A 21,035-nucleotide genomic window follows, 5' to 3' on the forward strand; every position below is an offset into this window, starting at 1 on the left:
GCCGGTAGTGTCAAAGAGAGAGACAGAGGAGGGCAGAAGAGGCTAATTTTTGTCTCCCTCTTCAGGCAGTGAGTGTAATTACAAAAACACAATTAAGTGCTTTTGACACTGTCAGTCTCTTTCTTTTTAAGACTGTTTTTCTTTCTCTGTGTCACATTTATCGGCAGCATCAAAAACTTTCCTTGAACACTTCCTAGGTCTTGCATCACACTCCTAGATACTGCTGTAGCTACTTTATCTCCGTTGCTGTGGCTGCTCCTCTCTTTGGCTCTGGCAAATCAACCACCACAGTCAAACGTACCTAAAAGTACCGCACTCCAGCTCTAACAAATCCAGGTGTTTTACCATATAAGAATATTACCCGAAATAAATCTCACCACATCCCTACTTTGACTTTCGTTTCTGATTATTCAGCTTAAGTGCTGCTAAGTCGTCTAATACTGGGAAAAACCCTGCAGTCAGAATCCGCACACTGAAACGAACCATCAGCAGCTTTTCAATCGCTCCACATGAACAGCAGGCGCTCGCACAGTCAGTGCATAAACTACAAAAAGAATGTGGGACGAGGTGCATTTGTCTCACTGAGTATTTCAAGTATCTACTGTGATCTAAAGGTAACAAAGTGCAAGCTAATCCCTATTGCCTAACAAGACTCACTTGGCTAAAGACTGCGTTAAAAAAAGGACACCAAAAACAGCATGCTCCTATCTGTTCTGTTGGGTCATTCCAGATAACATCAACCAAAAAGCTCCCAACTGACCCCCAAGGAATCAGCAGATTTTTATGCACAGTAACTTTTTATTTAATGAAGCCATGCAAAACGTTACCTATTATTTTCAGTTACAGGCTTTTGAGGTACATCACACTTTTAATTCACTTTTTTTTTTCTTTGTAACTTCACAAGTCCAGGAGATAAACATTTGAAATTTTCAGGGCTAAAAAACACATTTGCAGTCTGTTAAAAACTACAACTGTATCAATTTTACATCCACTTCAGGTGTCACAATGGAAAGCCAAAATCAAAAAACTGTTTTCTAATATAGTCATACTATGGCTAGGAATTATGACTCTGAAATGGAGAAACAGCATTGGTTGTGGTTTTCATGAGTGTATCTCCTCTGCTTATGAAGTTATGACAGCTCAGAAATTCTAGAAATAAAAATAATACAAATTAAAAATCACAAACATTTTGACCCACCCTTATGTACTTAAAGGGCCTGTTACTAGTATGAAGGTAAACTGCTGCATGACCTCATCAAATCTACTGAAGTTACCGTCGATAAAAGATCAGCTAATTCTGACTGGGTCAGGAGGGAGGCTCTGATTGATGTTTCACGGAATGACCCTGTTTCTTTGTGACCAGTGTTTGGAGAATTGGGCAAAATATCGACATTTTTTCAGTCGTCCCATGTGAGGTTGGCCTCAGTGAGGGATTCCTGCCCGATTATAAATGAAAGACATGAAGGTAAAGACAGGTATAGCAGCAGCGGTCACAGGTCCTGCTCGTGCATCTGCTGCTGCATCTTCTGAAGCATCTGCTGCATCCTCCTCAGCTGCACGAGACGATGGTGGAGGCAGAGGAGAAAAGGGAACAGGAAGCAGGATGAGAGACGACTTACGTAATAACACATATGGGTCATCGATTCGCATCAGCGTCTCGGTTATGTAACACCTGCTGCGATGCATTATTCAGTCTTAAGCAGCCACTCACTTCATCATCTTTCATTTTGATGAGTTTCTCCGTCTCCACGTCAGGCGTGGACAGCGGCAGGATCGGGATGGGACTCTCCACCCGCTTATCTGCATTCATCTTACTGCAAAGGAGAAACATGAGGCATGATGATGAGCATCAAGGGCACGATCTCACTGTCACTGGCAATACTTCAGAATCAAGCGCTATGTTTCATCATCATGAGCAATGTTAATTTTTTACTTCAGCATCATTGCCAGTGTTATTTCTCAGTTTTCTCTTTGTCCTATTTTACCTTACTTATTTGTATTTTTGTTTTTTAGTAATGTATCATGCTTGTATCGTACTGCTATTCTATCAGGTCCTTATTTCTTCTCTTGTTATTGTACTGCATTACATTATGTCATGTTCTGATCTGTGATGTTGTGTCATGTCAGGTCAGCTTATGTTATGTTATGCTATATTTTATCTTATTGTTTTACGATAGTTTATTTGTTTCACATGTTTTTTGGCTTTTTTTTTTGCATGCATGCATTGTATTCATTTATCACTTATTAACTTAACTTCCTTCTATCTGTTTTGTGTGCATTAGTCTCTAAATCTGCTACACTGTATGAATTAGTTTAGATTTCAGGGAGGGATGCAGGGAATATGTCCCCATTAATATTTCAAACATTTATACATTTGTCGCTACCCAATAAAAAGATGAAAGAAGAAAGAACATTTCCTCAAAAACATTTAAAAAAAGCCTTTAATAGGTCAAATACAGGTATGTGTGATGTGTTTTGAAAAGTTGTGAAGATGAGCAGAACTTTGCTAAAACAAATCTGAGCTACTAAAGTTGAGGAGTTTATAAATGAACTCAAGTTAATGAACTGAGAAGGGGCCACCTGTACATTTAAAGAGGTCACATCCTTAGAAAAGACCCAAAAGAGGACCAAGGACAGGCAAGAAATTCTGTCTGTATGTGTGTTGACTCAGCAGGGTTGACATCAAATCAGAAATCTAAAGGAGAATAAATATTTGAAAGCAATGCAGAATTCCTGGGAGCTTTACTGCACTCTATTCTGGACTGTCACTTGGTCTCTGACTTTACTGTTTATCTTTTCATAAATTAGGACATTTCCATCAGGAACTGATGCAGAAAAAGAACAAAATGGTGTATAAACAGTCACCAGACTGCAGTAAATTAAGTGTTTGATGCTCAAAATGTCCTGGGGGATGAAGCCCAGACCCTCTAATGTTCCAAATGAAATCTACGCCTGAGATCCTACGTTTTGTCAATTGCATGTAAAACACTTTCAACTGGATTTGACGTGTTTGAAAAAGTTATATTAATTAAGTTTGACTGATTGATTTGCTTCACTGCTATGTGGCAAATCAGCTTTGTCTTTTGATAGCTTCAGTAATGAATCAGTGAACAAGCCAGTGTTTGTCTGGTCTGTTACAATCATGAAAAGAGTGACGAAGTGGAAAAGTCATTCAGGGATCCTCTGCTTTCTGTCTACTAAAAACAAGAAGACAGAATGTTGCAGAATGTGATGTGGTTGTAGCATCTTTTTATCATTTTAATAGCATTAGTAGGAAAATGAGACAAATCCCAGGAGAAACTACACCACAAACTGAAATATATATATAACTATTATTATTTTAAAATACAATTTCATGTCATAGTTATGACTTAGTAAGTAAAACCACTATTTATATTTTATCAAGTCAAAATTATGATATAACTCAAAATGCTGTCTTAGTAAGTCAAAGTTGGAGTTATTTTTAAACAAAAAAACCTGAATTAAGAAACCAAAAAAGGAAACTTTTTTTATGTCATAATTTTTTTAAAAAGAAGGAAAAAATGCCAACTTTCCTCCTCCTAAAATTTTGTTTTTAAAAATAATAAAGTTAATGACAAAACAAGCACACCTGGTCATGGTCTGGATGCACTGAGCCCGGTAGTTCTCGTAGTGACAGTCACTGGTGATGTCCTTCAGGTCGTGCATGTGGGTTCTGATCAGCATCGTCCTTAACTTCACAAAGTCGCAGTGGGATGGGTTCTCCACTGCACACAGGAAAAAGCATTACCATCAGGGCTGGCAGCCCTTCTGACAGCTACAGCGTCCAGCTTTCTTACCCTCCACAATGCCCCAGGGGTAGAGCCGCCCTCTCACTCTCTGACCTCGAGCTTCCACCACAGTGTTGCTGCCAATCACTGCGAACGGAGTGCTCTCCTGCATCACAAACAGCAGCGACAGAAGAAAAAACTCACTGTCTGCATCTAAAGTACGAGTAACAATGCTCATACGCACACTGCAAAAAAAAATATTTTTTTTTAAACTGTAAAGAAAGAGTGAAAATGTGGCAGCAGGGGTGCCAGAAACAATACGTAAAGAACAGTGGAATAGTGTAATGTTCAAAAACTTTCCAAATGGGGAAAATAACAGCAAATACGTGTAAATCATTATATCTTTAGTTGATTTAAATCAAGTAAAACAGTGTGATTTTATGGTCACACATTGTAAAAGAAGAGATATATTGTCTGCAATTAGACCAAACTTTGAGAAATTTGTGAATAACAATCTTTAATATACACAAGTTTTCTTTCTGTAAAATAATATTTTTTGCTGATTTAATTTGAGAAAAACAGCGTAACGTTATGTTCACAAATTATATATTATTATTACTTTAATCTAAATTATTATAACAATAATTAATATATATAATAATGACACAATTTAACCGATGTTTGGTGTCGACACCATTTTATAGTTTTATAGTTTTTATTGGATACTATCTATAATTGAACAAAACAGGGAAAATCTGAAAAATATCAACTAAAATTGATTAATTGATAAATGAAATTTAAAATTGATTTACCATTTTTCAATCCTCTCAATACATATCTATATATTTTTTTGTTTGTTTAAATAACACAAAATATCAGTAAAAAAGTGAAATAGTTTTGTTAATTGTAATGCTATGGTCAAGCTTTGTAAAATAATAAATGGGTATTTGAAAAAAGACGGTTTTGCCCTGCTTTTACTTTTGTTTGTTATTTTTTAGGTTAACATGAATATGAATACTTTTTTCAATAATTTTATTACTTTTTATGTTGGATGTTTAGTTTTTTTTTAATGGGAACATATGCAAAATAGTAAATTGGTAAATTGCTTTTTATTTATTTATTTATTTATTTTTTTAAAGTTAAAACTGTTAAACTTTTTTTTTTCTCACAGTGTAGTAATTCACCTTTACAAGTAAATATGTGTTATTAGCACTCATAGAGGCAGGCTTTAAAGCGGAAATTTTTAACACTGAAAGAGAAAATACAAAGAAAAGAAAAGCTCAAGCAAAGTTCAAATTTGTCAAAAATGTATCAAAGTGCAAATACTAATTTTTAGCAGTGCCAAACACAAAAACACAGGGACTGGAAATAATGTCTTCAATAAGAACTGAGTTCACCTTCAGCTCTCTATCCTGCTGCTTGAATTCCTCGTCCTCATCTGAGTCGCAGTCAGGAAACTGATAGATCTTTATCCCATACTTATCGATCTCTTCCCTCAGCTGGAAGGACGGAGCACATGGGAGATGTGATGGACAACAGCAGAAACACAAACACACATGCAGCCTCCCACAGAGCGCCAAAATGTAGCAGAAGTCACTGTTCTGTATATGAGAGCTTGAAAACTCAGTGCAGATGAAATTTCTGCACAGAGATGCATGAGTCATCCACCACTGAAAGGAACTGAAAATAAATCCAAATGAACTTCAGTTCTCAATTCCATTCTTCTGACCTAATTACTCACCCACCCAGTCAGTCATGGATCTTATGTTCACAGCTACACATTCATTTTCATTTGTAAAGCAAAATAACTCTACAAATCTTTTAAACTTTAAATGTAAAATCTTGAAGGAGTGGTCCACAAGTTTAGGAAATAATTGGAAAAAATCTATCCTAGAGTAGTGTTTGATGGGTGTGGTCAGCTTAGTTTAGCATAAAGACTAGAAGCAGGAGATGTAGCAAAGATGTTCATTTTGTCTTCAATGTACAAACAGATTTAAGGATTTCTGTAATACAACAAATGGTATGAAGTTGTTGGCTGTACCTTGACATGTCAAGGTACATGTCAAGGTACATGTCAAGGTACAGCCTTGACAACCCCAAGAACCCCACACCCACACCCACACACACACACACACACACACACATACACACACACACACACACACACACACACACACACACAGCTTTCAGTCGTAATTTTTGCCTTACAACCTTATAATCAGCAAAGACTAAAGTGTTGTTCTAGGAATACCCAAAAGTTCAAACTACAACATTTCATTTTTGTCATTTTTTTTGTTGTATGGGTTAAAACAAGATACTAGAAGCCAATCAGCTTTGGAGTTGTTGGAAGACGTATTTTTTTCAATTTTTGAAAGAGAAAAGCTACGATACTTCCCGTACGTCCAGCTGTTTTGCTAATCTAAGTTAACCACCTGCTCCAGCTTCATAAATAGCACATTATGACCTGAATAAGGACATTTCTCCTACAATGTTCAGTTTTTACTTTAAATCAAGCCCATTATTTTTTTAAACACCAACTGGATGAAGAAATCTCTTTACAGCATTGCAAGATACTCTTTCTGGACATCTTCTATATTTAGACAAATGCACAGATGTCTTTTACGGGTTTAATTCAGTGCAGGAATATAAATAAAACACTAAAAGTAGCCAGTAGCCAAAGGAAAAGCTGCACAAGCAGAAAGGTCAGCACATATATTCAGCTTTTATCTCCTACAACGGTTGCAGTGAAATCATATTTATTTCAAATGTTACCCGCTCTTTGAGTTTCTTTATCTCCAGGGGGGTGAGGCAGTCGGCCTTAGCGATGAGAGGAACCACGTTAACTTTGTCCTGCAGGGCCTTCATAAACTCTATGTCGACTGGACGAAGCCTGCAGTAGGACATGAACTTTACTGAGCATTTCAACCCTATTCAGGACTTTCATGTTTCATGTTCACCCACTTTGGAAGTTTTCTCCTTTTATGAATTGTAGCTTTGAAATCATTGTATCTGGAAAGTTCAGTCTCTGGTGAATAGTACTCCTGGATATAACTACACCATGAAGACAAACAAACACTCCAAAAAATCCAGTGAAAAGGTTACTGAAAATTTCCAAGTCACAAAATCTTGTGGAGTACAGTTAAATCTATCACTAAGCAATGAAAGGAATATGGCACATTTAAATTTGCCTAGAGTGGGCCACCCTTAAAAACTGACTGACCAAACAAGAAAGACATGAGTGAGGGAGGCCATCAAGATACCTATGACTCGTCTGAAGGAGTTACAAAATTCAATGGCTGAGATGAAAGAGACATGTGCATTAAAAAACTGCTGCCTGTCTCTTTATCGGTAATAGCTATATGGGAGAGTAGCAAAGAGAAAACCATTGTTGAAAAAAAGCAAATAATAAATCTGGACTAGAGTTCATCAGAGGGTGTCAACTGGAACACGGTCTTTTGCTCTGAAGACACCAAAACTGAGCTTTTTTTGCCATTAGTTTTATGCTCTATTTGGTGTACATCAAACAGGGTACATCATCACAAGCACACCATCCCCACCGTTGAAGTATGGTGGTGGCAGCATCATGATGTGGAGAGGATTCTCAGCAGTAGGCCCTAAAAGTTCTCCTAAAGGGAGAGAGAAATCCTGGAGGACAATCTGATGCAGTCTGCAAGACAACTGTGACTTGGAAAAGATCTGCTTTCCAGCAAGACAATGAACAGAAGCATTTAGCCAAAGCTACACAGAAATGGTTTAATGCTTTTTCTGGCTAGACTTGAAAAGGGATGTTCACTCACAACTCCCAGGCAACCTGACAGAGTCTGAGAAGTTTTGCTAAGAAGGAGTGGGAGAATAACAGTATCAAGACGAGCCGGGATGATTGAGACCTACCCACACAGGCTCAATCATGTAATTGCAACTATAGGTGCATCTACTAAATACTGACTTGAAAGGGATGAGCACCTATGCAATCACTTATTTTATGTTTTACATATATATATATAGAGTCATGTGTGAGTTACCCGTGTCCAAATGGGGGGATGAAGTAGAGGCAGCAGTGCACTCTGTTGTCCTGGATGTTCTTTCTGTTGAGTCCACTCTCATCTCTGAAGTACTGCTCAAACTGTTGGTCGATGTAGTCGGTGACAGGCCGCCAGCTGGAAAACACAAGGATGCATGCACGGGTTTTACTGTAAATCTGCCAGACACTGAAGGGAACAATGTGATGCTTTGCAAGCTGGTGAGCTTAGCTTAGTATAATGACTTGAGACGGGGAGAAACAGACGTTAAAAATACACCTATCAGCCACTTTAAGGGAACTTTCACTTCTGAGCTGTTTAATTCGGCTCTGGGGCGTGTTTGACTGGTTTGTTTAGACTGATGTGAAAGCTGAGCTTCAAATGAAAGAAACCAGCAAAAACATCCTCAAAAAGAGGGTCTTCCATGCTCACATGATTTGTTATGAACGGAAAATGTATGGCTTCATTGTATATACTAAAAAATCAGCTATTGCTAAGGGGGTCAGGTGGGAACCTTTTTACAATTTGGTTGATTTTATATGAAATCACCTATGTCATGATATTACATTTATACCTGTTTGCTTTTCAATTTTATATGTGTGTATATGTGTTCACGTTTGCATTTTATTTATTTGTTTATTGTTTTTACATTGTGTTTATTTTATTTTTAATGTTAAAGCAGTTTGAGCTCCATGTGCTGCATGAAAGATTAAAGTATTGTTATTATTACTGTTGATCTCTAAAGGCCATGTTTACATATTTATGCAAATAATTTGGTAACCATGGTAACACCAATGGAAAGAATCCTGTCTATGTTTCCTGACCGACCATTTCCACTGCCCTTATTTTACAATTGTGTCAGTTTTGCAGTGATTGGCAACTTTGTCAAACTGTCATATGTACTTGCTTGATCTGATTGAAATCCTGACATGACAGCAGCTTATTTTCTGATTAAACTGCTCTGCAGTCTTTCTGTTTCATTTAAATTTAATGGGGAAAAAAAGGTTTAAAAAAAAAAAGTAAAAAGAAACGTTTTGTTTCTTCATGTGAAATTGTACACAGCAACAAGGGAAATAACATTTTATCACTTTTAAGAAAAGGTCGCAAATTGCTTCACCAAGAAATGAAACCGAACAATAACAGATCAATACCCCAGGGGGACAGTGAGATGGTGCCAATGTAATTAAAGTCCTAATGAATCAAATCAGTGCTGCAGTTCCAGCCCAAAGAAACAACAAATAGAACAGATAAGGCAGAGCCAAAATGAACCCCAAAAACTGCTTTATGAAGTCAACAATAATTACTAACATTTACAGCTTCATAATTTTGTTTGGGAGTCAACAGCTTCGCTGAAAAAAAGACAAGAAAAAAAAAAACACATTCAAGGAGCAGACTTTTCTGTGGGAGAGAACTCCCTTTAGCATGGACATTTTATGTTTGCAGATCATTTGCATGCACAACAAAGCTATAACAGACAAAAGGAAAGAGGAAAAGCTTAAAGCATCGTAGGATATTCCAATTTATCAGCTGGTGTAAAGTTTTAGAAATTCAACAGTAAATGCTGGCTGACGTAACACATTCTTATATATAATGAAGGTCTTTAGGGATACTTAGTACTATGACTTCACTTTAACTGTAACTGATTTAATGAACAATGCTGACCAGGAGGGAAAACAGGAGTCTCTTACTGCAATATTAACTCCAGTGTGGCCACTATATTTTACTCACCTTTTATTGAGGAACTGTCAAAATACACAGAGTGGGGCATAAACACAACACAGATCTGTTTTAGCTTCTGTTACCTGGATTACCATGGTTCCCAAATTATTTGGAAAACATACCGTGTATATACAGGGGCATCCACAACATTAAAACCACTGACAGTTATAGTTGATATGATCAACCATTTTGGTATGTTCTGTTGAGAAATGTTGGATTGTGGCCAAAAATGAAGCAGCTTTCTACTCCAAGAACTCTGTGCAAGGTGGTGTGAACATTCGCAAGAACAGGCGCCCAATTAGCCCTTTCAGTCTCTCTGCTTCCATTGCAGTGTACGATCCAACATCCTCAACCGTGTAGTTTAACCCTATTCAGGACTTTCATGTTGCCATACGTAGAAAGTCTTTCAGGACCCATTGGACCCCAAGAAAGAATATGTGCAAAATATTTGTTGGTATTCATTATAGACTTTTATACTATGTTAAATAAATGTTCTGATAAGTTGACGTATTTTTGGTTCCAAATGCATGACATATGTCCCTCTTTTTATTTAAAAAAAAAAAAACATCTTCAAAAATAAATAAAACAATATCTGTCACCTAAAACAAATGACCTGGGGTCCAAAAGACCCCCAAAGTCCTGAACAGGGTTAACTCAGAATTTACCAAACAAGGACAAATGGTATTTACTGGATGCAACTCAATTTCTATGTAGGAAAAGAAGGTTTGTTATGCAAATTCACAGTACATTGTGAATTTGGCTGTTTTTTAATGACACAAGGTGACACAACTACACATTAAGCTGTTTTCCACTCTAGGAACTTGTGGGCCATTTACAGGGTCCTGAACCTTTGTGCTTGGATCACAAGAGCCGACCTACAGAACCTCTTTCAGGGTTGTTTTTACCTACTCCAGGGTAGACACTTCTGAGCAGCCATGAAAAACAACAGAGCAGGTCTCTGCACTGATTGACTAAACTCAGAGAGGAAAACAACAAGCAGCATTTTTTCTGTCCTCTCGAGGTTGTTGGCTGCCTGGCTCATTCACGACATAACAAAGAAGGGAGATGCACACAGTGACACTAATTAAGCAAACTATTCATTAATTGTAATTCAGAAATCAGTTAAACCGAAAATGAACAGGTGCTAACTACATGTAGTTAAGCAAAAAACAAACTCAACACAACTAATTCAAATTAAATGTGGTTAATTGCCCTTAAGTCATCAGCCTTCCAGAAGGTAAAGAGAGACATCTTGGAAGGAAAACATATTTCTGCAGGTTCCCAGTCATCCAGGTCATGGTAATCCTAGGAGCTTCAGTAAAAAGCAACAGCACTTTTTATTTAGTTTCCAGAAGACTCTTTACCTTCATCCAAGGCTTTTTTCAGGTCAGTTCCTTTCAGAACTAAAGAAGCCTCTCAGATGAAGGCAAAATGTCTTTAAAAACTTAACCCCAACTGGTCATCGGCTTTATCAGGTTGGGCTTAAGGTAAAGGTCCCTTCTGTTCAGCAGACAGATTTTTAAAACTGTTGTTTCATTTTTGAATCTATGCTTAAATCACATCACATAAATCCTGTTGTTGATCCGTTTTGTTTTTATACTATACACCAGGGTTTGTTTGTCTTGAGCCGGTTGTCTGATCAACGCTAGACCCTGGTTGACGGTTTTTAGACCAGTTTAACAAAATCCCAATCCTAACAAATCCCATGAAAAGACCACAACCATGAAAACAATGAATGCCATCAGATAAGACTTTTACCTTCGTACCTCAGAATTCCCGTTGTTCTCCAAAAACTAACAAAAATACATCAGTGCACTACACTGTTGCACTGACTGACACATTCCCTTATTACCACAAACTAGAGTCGGAAGGACTAATCGACGACTTGTGAAGTAATTAATTAATCGGCAACTATTTAGATAACATACCTTTTAAACCCACTGGTGGGTTTAAGGCTGGGGTGTCCAATCCTGGTAGTCGAGGGCCACAATCCTGCATGTTTTAGATGTTTCCGTCTTCCAACACACCTGATTCAAATGATCAGCTCATCATCAAGCTCTGCAGAAGCCTGATAAAGATCCTGATCATGTGAATCAGGTGTGTTGGAAGAGGGAAACATCTAAAACATGCAGGATTGTGGCTCTCGAGGACCAGGTTTGGACACCCCTGGGTTAAGGTTGCAGAGGGCTAATTCAGTAATGGATCAGGTACTATCTGTTTATCTGCATATATTTTTTAATCAAATAACAATTTATCACAGTTTAAACTGATTGTTTAGCAAGTACTGAGCCTCGTCTCGGTTTCACTGCTGAATTTACTTCAAAATATTAATAACTCTTTGCAGCACATTAAATCTCCGATAATTAATTAATTTACTGTCAATTATTAAAATATTGGCCAGCTGTTTTGCTAATGTACTGATCGGTTTGAGTAATTCTTGACGGACAAATCTAAATTCTCTGACTCCACCTTCTTAAATGTGAATATCTTCTGGTTTCTTTCCTCCTCTACGACAGTAGTGTTATGGATGAAACAAGACATTTGTCATGTTGGGCTTTGAGAAACACTGATCAACGTTTATCACCATTTTGTGACATTTTCTAGACCAAACAACTCATCAAAAAATAATAATTTAAAGTTTAATCAGCAATAAAAATGATCACCATTAACATACACTAGTTTCTTGTGTGAATCCAACAAACACAGTCCTGTTGTCCTGAAGTGGCTACTCAGATATAACAGACCCCCAGATAGAAATAGTCCCCAATAAAAACACTGTCTCCTCTTGTTTAAACAGTAAACAGGGTTGAGCAGCAAAGCTTTTACTTTTATGTTGAAGGGCAGAACTTCAGCAGTTTTATTGATGTGTGGGTGAACACAGAACGGCACAGATAAATGGTACGTAGTGGAACAAGTTTACTTAACTTAAGGCCATAGAGAGCCTCCTCCATAGAATATTATTTATCACCAAGCTTTTACAGCTTTTTTCATTGATCAGACTTCAGAGTACGAAGTGAAGCCTTACCACTCTGTGTTGTTGACAGCATCTCCAAAACCTGGAGTGTCCACAATAGTCAGTTTCAGCTTCACCCCCTTCTCCTCAATGTCCACTGTGTGCTTTGTGATCTCTACCGTCTGACTGATGCGCTCTATAGGACGAAAACAATAAAGATATTCAACAAAGTGATCGAAGATACAGTAACAAGGATATAGAGATGTCTGACTGATTTGTCACTCACCCTCAGCGTTGAGCAGCTTTCTGTCTTTATGCAGATCAGTGAGGAAGAGGCTGTTGACCAGAGTGGATTTACCCAGGCCAGACTCACCTGTTACGACACATACACACATAGACAGTGCTTAACAAATGTATTAGACCATCACTGAATGTAAGGTTTATGCCACAGCTGCCCTAAATTAACAGCATTGGTAATTACCAAAATCATTTTTCATATTTCTGTAAAGGTTAATACACCAGTATGCAGAAGCTCTTTAAACAAAATGATAAGTTTAATGCTAAAATATAATTATTATTGTTTTCCATGAATTTTTAAATTTGCTGCTTTACAAAAACTGAAAAAATAGTAAGCACATTATTATTTCTTGATTAAGATGTCAAATTATAGTTATTTACTTGCATTACTGATCAGAAAAATTAATTTTAGTGGTCAAATGTTATGCCTGATTAATTTCTGAGAGAGCATATTAAAGTAATCCAGTTTAACAGACTCGAGAAAAACTGAAATTGTCATATAATTGGAAACTACATATACCCATATGTTTGTGTTAAAGCAGAGTAAAAGCAACAACCCTGTTGCAATGTACAGGGAAAACTACAGTTAGCAAGCAATCATAAATGGTTGAATTCTTCATAATCTAATTGATTAATAACTAAAAAGCAGTTGAAGTCGTTAAAATAAAAAACTAAAAGTAATGAACATTCAAAGGACATAGTATTTTCCTAAATGCTGAAAAAGTTAAAGGTAGATGTACAAATTAGGGTAAATGTAATTAACAAATTGTTGAAATTCTTAAAAGGTACCTAAATATATGAATAAACAAGCAAAAGAGTTAAAACAAAGATCAATAAACTGCTGACATAGATAGAAGTTGACACTGTTGTCAAAAAGTCAACATTACCAAAACTAAAGTCTCTCGGTTAAACTGGTGAATGAACAGAAAATAGCTGAAAGTACCTGAACTAGTTAAAACTAATGTATAAAATGTTTAAATAGTTAATGTTAGCAAAGGCTAAAGAATATGCAGTTACACTTAAAGGAATAAATGAATGAGTTCATTAGTTAGACCACTAAGAAACATGCAAGCTAAACAATTAACATTTGCAAAAATTAATCAATAAACAGCTACACTTGCTAAAAAATATCATGCACGACTGAACTAGTAAGCTAAAATGAATGAACATTCGTAGTGTAAATGGGTAACGTAGACTAAAACAAATAAATTGTTAAACAGCTGAAACAGTTACCGAAACTTAAATAGTTTAGTTACTTCAATAGTTACTGAAGTGGTTATGTCAGCTAAAACCTACGAATAAATGGCTGAACTAGCTAGGTAAAGTTTGCACAAACACTTAAAATTGTCAATGTTAGCTAAACTAATGAATAAACAGTAAAATAGTTAGCTAAGACTTGAATAAACATTTAAAATATTTAACATTAGCTTAAATGATTGATTATACAGTTTAAACAGTTAAAATAGTAAGCCAAACTTGAATATAAAGCTTATAGTTAACATTAAACTAATCTAAACTAATCTTAAAGTAATGAATAAACTGCTAAAGTAGTTAGCTAAAACTAGTGAATAAAGAGTTGATAGTTAAAGCTTAACCAAAACAGTGTAAATAGTTAACGTTAGCTTAAACTAATACATAAGTAGTTGAAATAATTAGCTGGGACTTGACAAAATATGCTAATTAGCTAAAACTACTAAACAGTTGAAATCGTTCATGGTAACTAAAACTAATTAGATAGACAGATAGATAGATAGATAGATAGATAGATAGATAGATAGATAGATAGATGGTTGTGGTACAAATGCAGACTTAAAGCACAACAAACAGTGATGATCAGTCCTACGAAAAGTCTATCCCACATCTACATCTCACACACAAAGAACCATCTAACATCCACCCAGGACTGCTTGAAATCTAATTTCTGCCAGACTCTTTCACACTGGTAGAAAATCTGATTTGACACAAATATCATACTGATTTTTTGCTGTCCAACATGGTATACCACAAATGTGACTCAAGATGCAGCTCTGAACACAAACACTTTGATTATTTCAGTCACATTTTTGGAGGAACTTTAGATAACATTAACAAAAAATAGGGTGTCAAAATTACAATCAGTCATGGCCTCAAAACTGTTCAGAAACACACAAAAAATGTGCAAAGGAGAAAGTGATTTATGCTTCAGTATCCTTCAGGCTGCAGGGGTTAGTTCTTAACATTTAATTTATGACTCATTTTAATCCTCAAGATCAGCATTCAGCCTTCAACACAGCCAGACATTTTCACAGGACACATGAAATTTGTGAATACTGAGACGTTGCGGAGGTGTGATGGGAAAGCTGCCTCGAAACAAGCACATCCTGTCTTGGTTTGAGACTTTAAGTGTGAAGAATGCTTTATATTTTTACCACATGCTAAAGTAGTGTGACTAAGTCTCTACTGAGAGATTCTCAGTATCTCTACGGACCTTTACAAATCAAAAACCCAAGTGCTGGTGTATAATAAATTTATTGACAATGTGTTTAAGCTGTCCCGGTGGGGGCACCGGAATCTTTCTGCGTGGAGTTTGCATGTTCTCCCCGTGCAGCGTGGGTTCTCTCCGGGTTCTCCGGCTTCCTCCCACAAGGTCCAAAAACATGTTGAGGTTAATTGGTGATTCTAAATTGTCCATAGGTGTGAATGTGAGTGTGCTTGGTTGTCTGTCTCTAAGTGTAGCCCTGTGATAGACTGGCAACCTGTCCAGGGTGTCCCCTGCCTTCACCCTAAGTCGGCTGGGATAGACTCCAGCCCCCCCTCGACCCTCGTGAGGATTAAGTGGTGTATAGATAATGGATGGATGGATGTGTTTAAGTCCACTGTCTGCAATAGCAGCAGTGTAGATACAGCTTACAACAGAAGTGAGTACACTCCGGTGCAGTACTTGAATGCCGAATGATTTAAAATTACATAATTTCCAATTGTAGTGGTCCAATATTTCCTTGGTGTTTATAATTAGCTTAGTGAAAACACAGGAAAAGTAGAAACTCAAAAGTGCAATAAAAGTGAATCTACTTGTGATCACTGATACACAAGTTAGAAAACCTGTTATCACTGAAACTAAACCGAATACATCTGTAAAATAAGTAAAAGTAAAATGAGCTGTGAAGAGAAGAATCTCAGTTTTGGATATACGGGCTTTGTCAATCTGCATGGCTCAGTATGGAAAACAACTGAAAAATCTGACTGTGAGACTTCATAAAGATGGATAAGGATACAGGAAGATCAGTAACTAACTAAAAATCAGTGGAAACACAGTTGCAGCAGTCATCAGGAGGTATAGCCATAGTAGCACTAATCAGAGCTGCAGTGGTTGTCCTCTGAAAATTAACTCATGGACAGCTCTACTTTCACAGTGTACCTCTGAAAAACAGATGGGCAGCTGCTTCAGATGTGGCACAAGGATTATCAAGGAAATGTAGAGTTTCTGTAACAGCTCAGTTAGTGTGACCTTTGATAACATCAACTTGTGTGTACATCATCCAAGAAAAAAAAAAAAAAACCTTGCTTGCTGTTTGGAATAAACTACAATAAAACTTTGCTTAAAGGACATTAAAAGGAGCCACATGAATACTCTGAGCACAATCGGATCGCTTGCTCATAGGAAATCCAGAGGCAACTTTGGATTGTTGGGTTCTCTGTTTATTTGGTAAAAATGTCTTTACCTTACTATGCAAAGTGCTATGAGGTGAAATACGTTGGGAATTGGTGGTACATAAATAAAACTGAACTGAACTGAAATCAATTCTTTAGTCAGGTGAGAAAAATAAATGTATTTAGCTCAGATGGGGTTCAGCATGTTTGGTGTGAATATGACCAGTATATCTACAGTGAATGCATAGTCCTGAAAGTGAAGCAAGTGAAGTGTGATGTGGGGCTGCATAAGATCAAAACGTGTTAGACTACAATAATAGATGGCAGACTGAATATAAAGACATTAGAATATGAAATTATAATACTGTATGTATCTGTGGAAAGAATGACTGATTAAAGAAATGTTGACTTATGAATTGTACTGACACAGAAGAAGACCGAGTCAAGGTGACACCAAAACCAGCAGCAGCTCTCACCTGCCACCATGAGTGTGAAGTCAAACCCTTTCTTCACCGACTTTCTGTGCACCTGGTTTGGCAGCGTCGCAAATCCAACGTAGTCTTTTTCCTAGAAGCAATGATACAAACGGAAACACATTCAACTCATGATGGCCATCGTGCTGCTGCAGTGCTACAGTAGCTGTGTTAGTAGGACATTCTTTTCATGTTTAATGGAGGAGGGTGGCGGGGAGAGTGAGCCCTGAGGTCCTCCAAGTATTCATAACACAGTGTGGCAGGCAGCCACGCTCACAGGAGGAGGGGGTGGGGAGCGTGAAGGCAGCATGTATGTGAACACATAGAAGGAGGACAGAAAAGATTAAAAAGCAGAGGCTTGAAAGAAACAGATGGTCAAATATAAGTGCAGCCGCTCCCAGCGTGCATTAGATTTCTCCCCAAACATTTCCACTTGAGGATACGGCAAGCTTTTAATACCAAATCTAATGCAGAGTGCATTAGCTGGTCTACTTAGGAGATCTGAGGGTGGGAGGTGTGATGTGTGTGTGTGTTTGTGCATTGCTTCCATATTGACATTTTGTCTGTGGATGCGTTTGCAAGTCACACCCACACACACATCACCAAAATACTCGCATCCAGACTGCAGCGTCTGAGTGCGCTGCTCTGACTCAGCCTCAGCACTGCCGTCCAACAGGACATGAGAACACGGAGCTGTGAGGCAGGACCAAGGCAGGAAATTATGAAACCATTTGTGGGATTTGGGAGACATATATCTGAAAATAAAAAGTGAGGAGCTGCAGCTCTAGGATGCTATGTTCTCTGCAGGATTCCTGAACCTGACATGAGAATGAAAGATTTTAAAAACGGCTTTGCCAAGTTGCTTTTGGACATCAAGTTTCACAGTTACATATTTTTGCTTATTTTTTTCACTTGGAGTGTTTGAACTGGTGATGTTCATCCAGTCAGTTTTTACATCAGACCTTTAAACATGCGTAAAAAGCTCTGCATATGGAAAAATCATGTAATTACACATTGTCTCAAATATTTTCCACAGATGGTGAATCTGGTTGTTGATCATTTATTAACCTTTCAGTGTTTTTTTCCATAGAAATATAAAATATATTCACTTTTCTCGCTCTAGTTTTGGACAGCTGGTTTAACAAAAACTGGCCTTAAGTAGATATCAGCTTGGAAAAGTAATCTACTTTACACTGTGCTAAATGACAACATTTTATACAGAAAGTTAATCTGCAACTATTTTTTATATTTTCTTGACCTTTTAGTCATTTTTTTAAAGCAAAAAACACCAAATGATTTGTAACTTGGCAATAATTTTTCTGCTTTTATATGAAAGTTAAATAAGTATTTAACAAAGTTAATTAACAAATATTTGGATTAAATTTTCTGTAATTTTTCAAGTAAGAATGCCAAATATTCTCTGATTCAAGCCCCTCTAATGTTGAGGTTTGTTGATTTTCTGTGTTTCATAATTTCATAAACTGTTCTTCTTCAAATACTTTGGTCATTTCTTAACATTTGAGTCATTTTTTTCAGCCAAAATATCAATTATTTATGATTTTGAATTGTTTGGCATGCAAATGTGCTGCTTCAGTGCAACAATTTGGAGAGTTTCTTTATTGTACAGCTTTGCAAACCGAATATTCTTGAATTCTGGAACATTACTTTATCAAAAATAGATACTTCTCTGATAGCTTTAAGTTTGGAAAAACATTCATATTTCATGTCTGTTGAAATCATTTTTTTCAGCTTAGTCAGAGCTCTGTAAGAGTTTTGTCACATATTAAATCATTAGTCAACCAAAAATGACCAATAAACATAAACAATCATTTGACTACTTAAGCAATTTTAGGGCGATAATGCAGAACATTCTCTGATTTCAGCTTCTTAAATGTGACAAAGTGCAGCTTTTCTTTGTTTTATATCACAGTAAACAGATATTTTAAATTGTTTTTTAACTTCTTTTTTTTTTTAATTAAAAATAAAGTTAGATGAATCACGAGTAAAAATTATTCTTAGTTTCAGGGCAGCCATCATATATGATGAATAAAAACATCAAACTGTCATATTTGAGCAGCTAGAATCACTGAATGGTCTACATTTTAGCTTTTTGACCACTGTCGCTGTTGCAGCTCTCCAGATGTGCACAGATGTTACAGACTGATAGGGCAGGTGAGGAGTTTCATGTACAGCAGCTCAACTTGCGACTGCATTTACAGGACTGTGCTGAAACTGATGTAAACAGGTCACCTGAGTAGCACTGACTGCACATAGAGGGAGAAATGACATGTGACCGGGGTCACCATCATCATCATCAACATCATCATCATCACCATCACCTCTGGCCTCAGCAGCACTGGGGAGCACAGAGCAGACATGCAGCTTTGTGTCTTACCTCCCCATCATCTGAGCCATGAAGCCAAATTCCAGGAGACGTCGAGCAGCGGATCACAGACGCATCCAGCCGCATCCAGCAGGAGGGGAAAGGACAGGAAACAGTGGAGCCTCATTAACAGAAGGTTCATGAACCCAGCAGCTGGAGATCACCTGCAGCAACAGCTTACCTGACCGGGGAGCGCGGCTCTTGTACCTGCTGTTAGTCGTCATCTTGGACTCGGTTGGTGGAAGCTGCGTCCAAACTGGATGCAGGAGGCGGAGCTGCAGCCTGTGATGATGGAGGCTGTGATGCTCCGTCACGGCGGGGGGAAGATCCAGCAGCAGCAGCAGCAGCAGCAGCAGCTCACATGTGCAGAAGAGAAGCGCAAAAACCCCGCACAGCTGTCATCCTGCCATTGTGTGTTTGTCTGCTCACTGTGTGTTTACTGCATGTATGCAGACTGCTGCACTGAGCGGGTTTATTGTGTGCCTGAAGTTCATGTGATCACCAGCTGGGGGCAGTGCAGCTCCGTGTGTCTACAGCACAAAGAGGTTTATGAATGTCTGAGCTGCAAATGTAGACTGAATTACATTTGCTAATAATATGAATACGAATTATAGATTACTTCATAGAGCACTAATCAAGCAGGTAGTGTATGGGAATGATAGACAGCAGTGTCGGTAGAAAAACAGCCAATTAAGTAAAAACATGTACAATTTTATACATTTGGAATTTACAGTTTTTCTGCAGTCAACATATAAATTAATCCTTTAATCTGTAATTTTTTGGGGGATATTTTCTATAATTGACCAAAATGGAAATTCTGTAAAATAAAAGTTAGCTTTTATTATTATTATTATTATTATTATTATTTTCTTTTACAGTTTTTTTATATATGTAAAAAAAAATATTTTCACAAGATAAAAATATATATATATAAGGGTAGAAATAGAGAAATGGAGTAGTTTTACCATCAAACATTGCAAAATAATAAAATTACAATTTATAGAATTTTTTTGGACAATATGTACAGGTTTGGCCTGTTTTTTCTGCAGTTAGCATGTACATTATTACATATTATTTTATTGTGGTTATTTCTGACATTGTTAGTCGAATATGTGTCCTTTCAGACAGATTTTGAACTTTCACTTAATTACTAGATTGGTGAAATGGAATGTTCAGACATTTCAAAACCACTGTTGTTGCAAAACTTCCCATAAAAGCCTTTTCCACTGCTCTGTCCTCCAAGCTGACCTTAATCAAAGACACATCATTATTTTGCAGGCCACAGTGAGCTGTAAACAGACTCTGGTTTTCAAGGAACTCACAGTCCCTGATCTCTCAAGAGCCCCAACCAGGCTTCCAACACAAATAGTATCCAGCACTTCATCATCTACTGGGCAACAAAAACCATGCAAAATCATAGATGGAGGATTCTTTGGAAGACAGAGCCTGAGGGGGAGGAAAGTGGAAACTGGAGTGAGAGATTGCCAATAATATAAAAACTTATGAGCATTAACAAATTCAATTACTTTTCTTTGTAGTGTGTCACAGCTAAATAGCAAAACTCACAGCTAAAAATCTTTTTAAAAATTTTTTACAATGTAGGTCTAGATACTCCATGACAAGTCAAGTAATGTCAGGGTTACTTATGTTATACAGATCCATCCATCCATCCATCATCTGTACACCGCTTAATCCTAACTAGGGTCGTGGGGGGGCTGGAGCCTATCCCAGCTGCCTTAGGGCGAAGGCAGAGGACACCCTGGACAGGTCACCAGTCTATCACAGGGCTAAACTTAGGGGAGAAAGAAAGGT

At 37.3% G+C, this 21,035-nt stretch overlaps 1 protein-coding gene across 1 annotated transcript; it reads right to left on the reverse strand.

Annotated features, from left to right (window-relative positions):
• Positions 1-945: 945 nt before the first annotated feature.
• On the reverse strand, positions 946-19,488 carry septin5b (septin 5b). The gene is made up of 12 exons (XM_008280763.1): positions 19,405-19,488; positions 19,236-19,246; positions 16,844-16,934; positions 12,727-12,813; positions 12,513-12,636; positions 7,772-7,906; positions 6,522-6,639; positions 5,147-5,248; positions 3,819-3,915; positions 3,611-3,746; positions 1,712-1,814; positions 946-1,553 (listed from the first exon to the last, which is right to left on the reverse strand). The coding sequence occupies exons 1-12, from the start codon at positions 19,445-19,447 to the stop codon at positions 1,491-1,493; spliced, it is 1,110 nt and encodes a 369-aa protein (XP_008278985.1). The 5' UTR covers positions 19,448-19,488; the 3' UTR covers positions 946-1,490.
• Positions 19,489-21,035: the final 1,547 nt, after the last annotated feature.

The sequence above is a fragment of the Stegastes partitus genome, unplaced genomic scaffold (assembly GCF_000690725.1).
Source record: "Stegastes partitus isolate 25-593 unplaced genomic scaffold, Stegastes_partitus-1.0.2 Scaffold209, whole genome shotgun sequence".
Taxonomy (NCBI): domain Eukaryota; kingdom Metazoa; phylum Chordata; class Actinopteri; family Pomacentridae; genus Stegastes; species Stegastes partitus.

What these genes read in the sequence shown, in the direction of transcription:
- septin5b (XM_008280763.1), bottom strand. Translation starts at nt 19,447, where the DNA reads ATGACGACTAACAGCAGGTACAAGAGCCGCGCTCCCCGGTCAG. An exon ending in GCTGTCAACAACACAGAGTG is followed by an intron (nt 7,907 to 12,512) that starts GTAAGGCTTCAC and finishes TGTGTTTTCCAG; the next exon opens with CTGGCGGCCTGTCACCGACT. An exon ending in CCCCTGGGGCATTGTGGAGG is followed by an intron (nt 3,747 to 3,818) that starts GTAAGAAAGCTG and finishes TCCTGTGTGCAG; the next exon opens with TGGAGAACCCATCCCACTGC.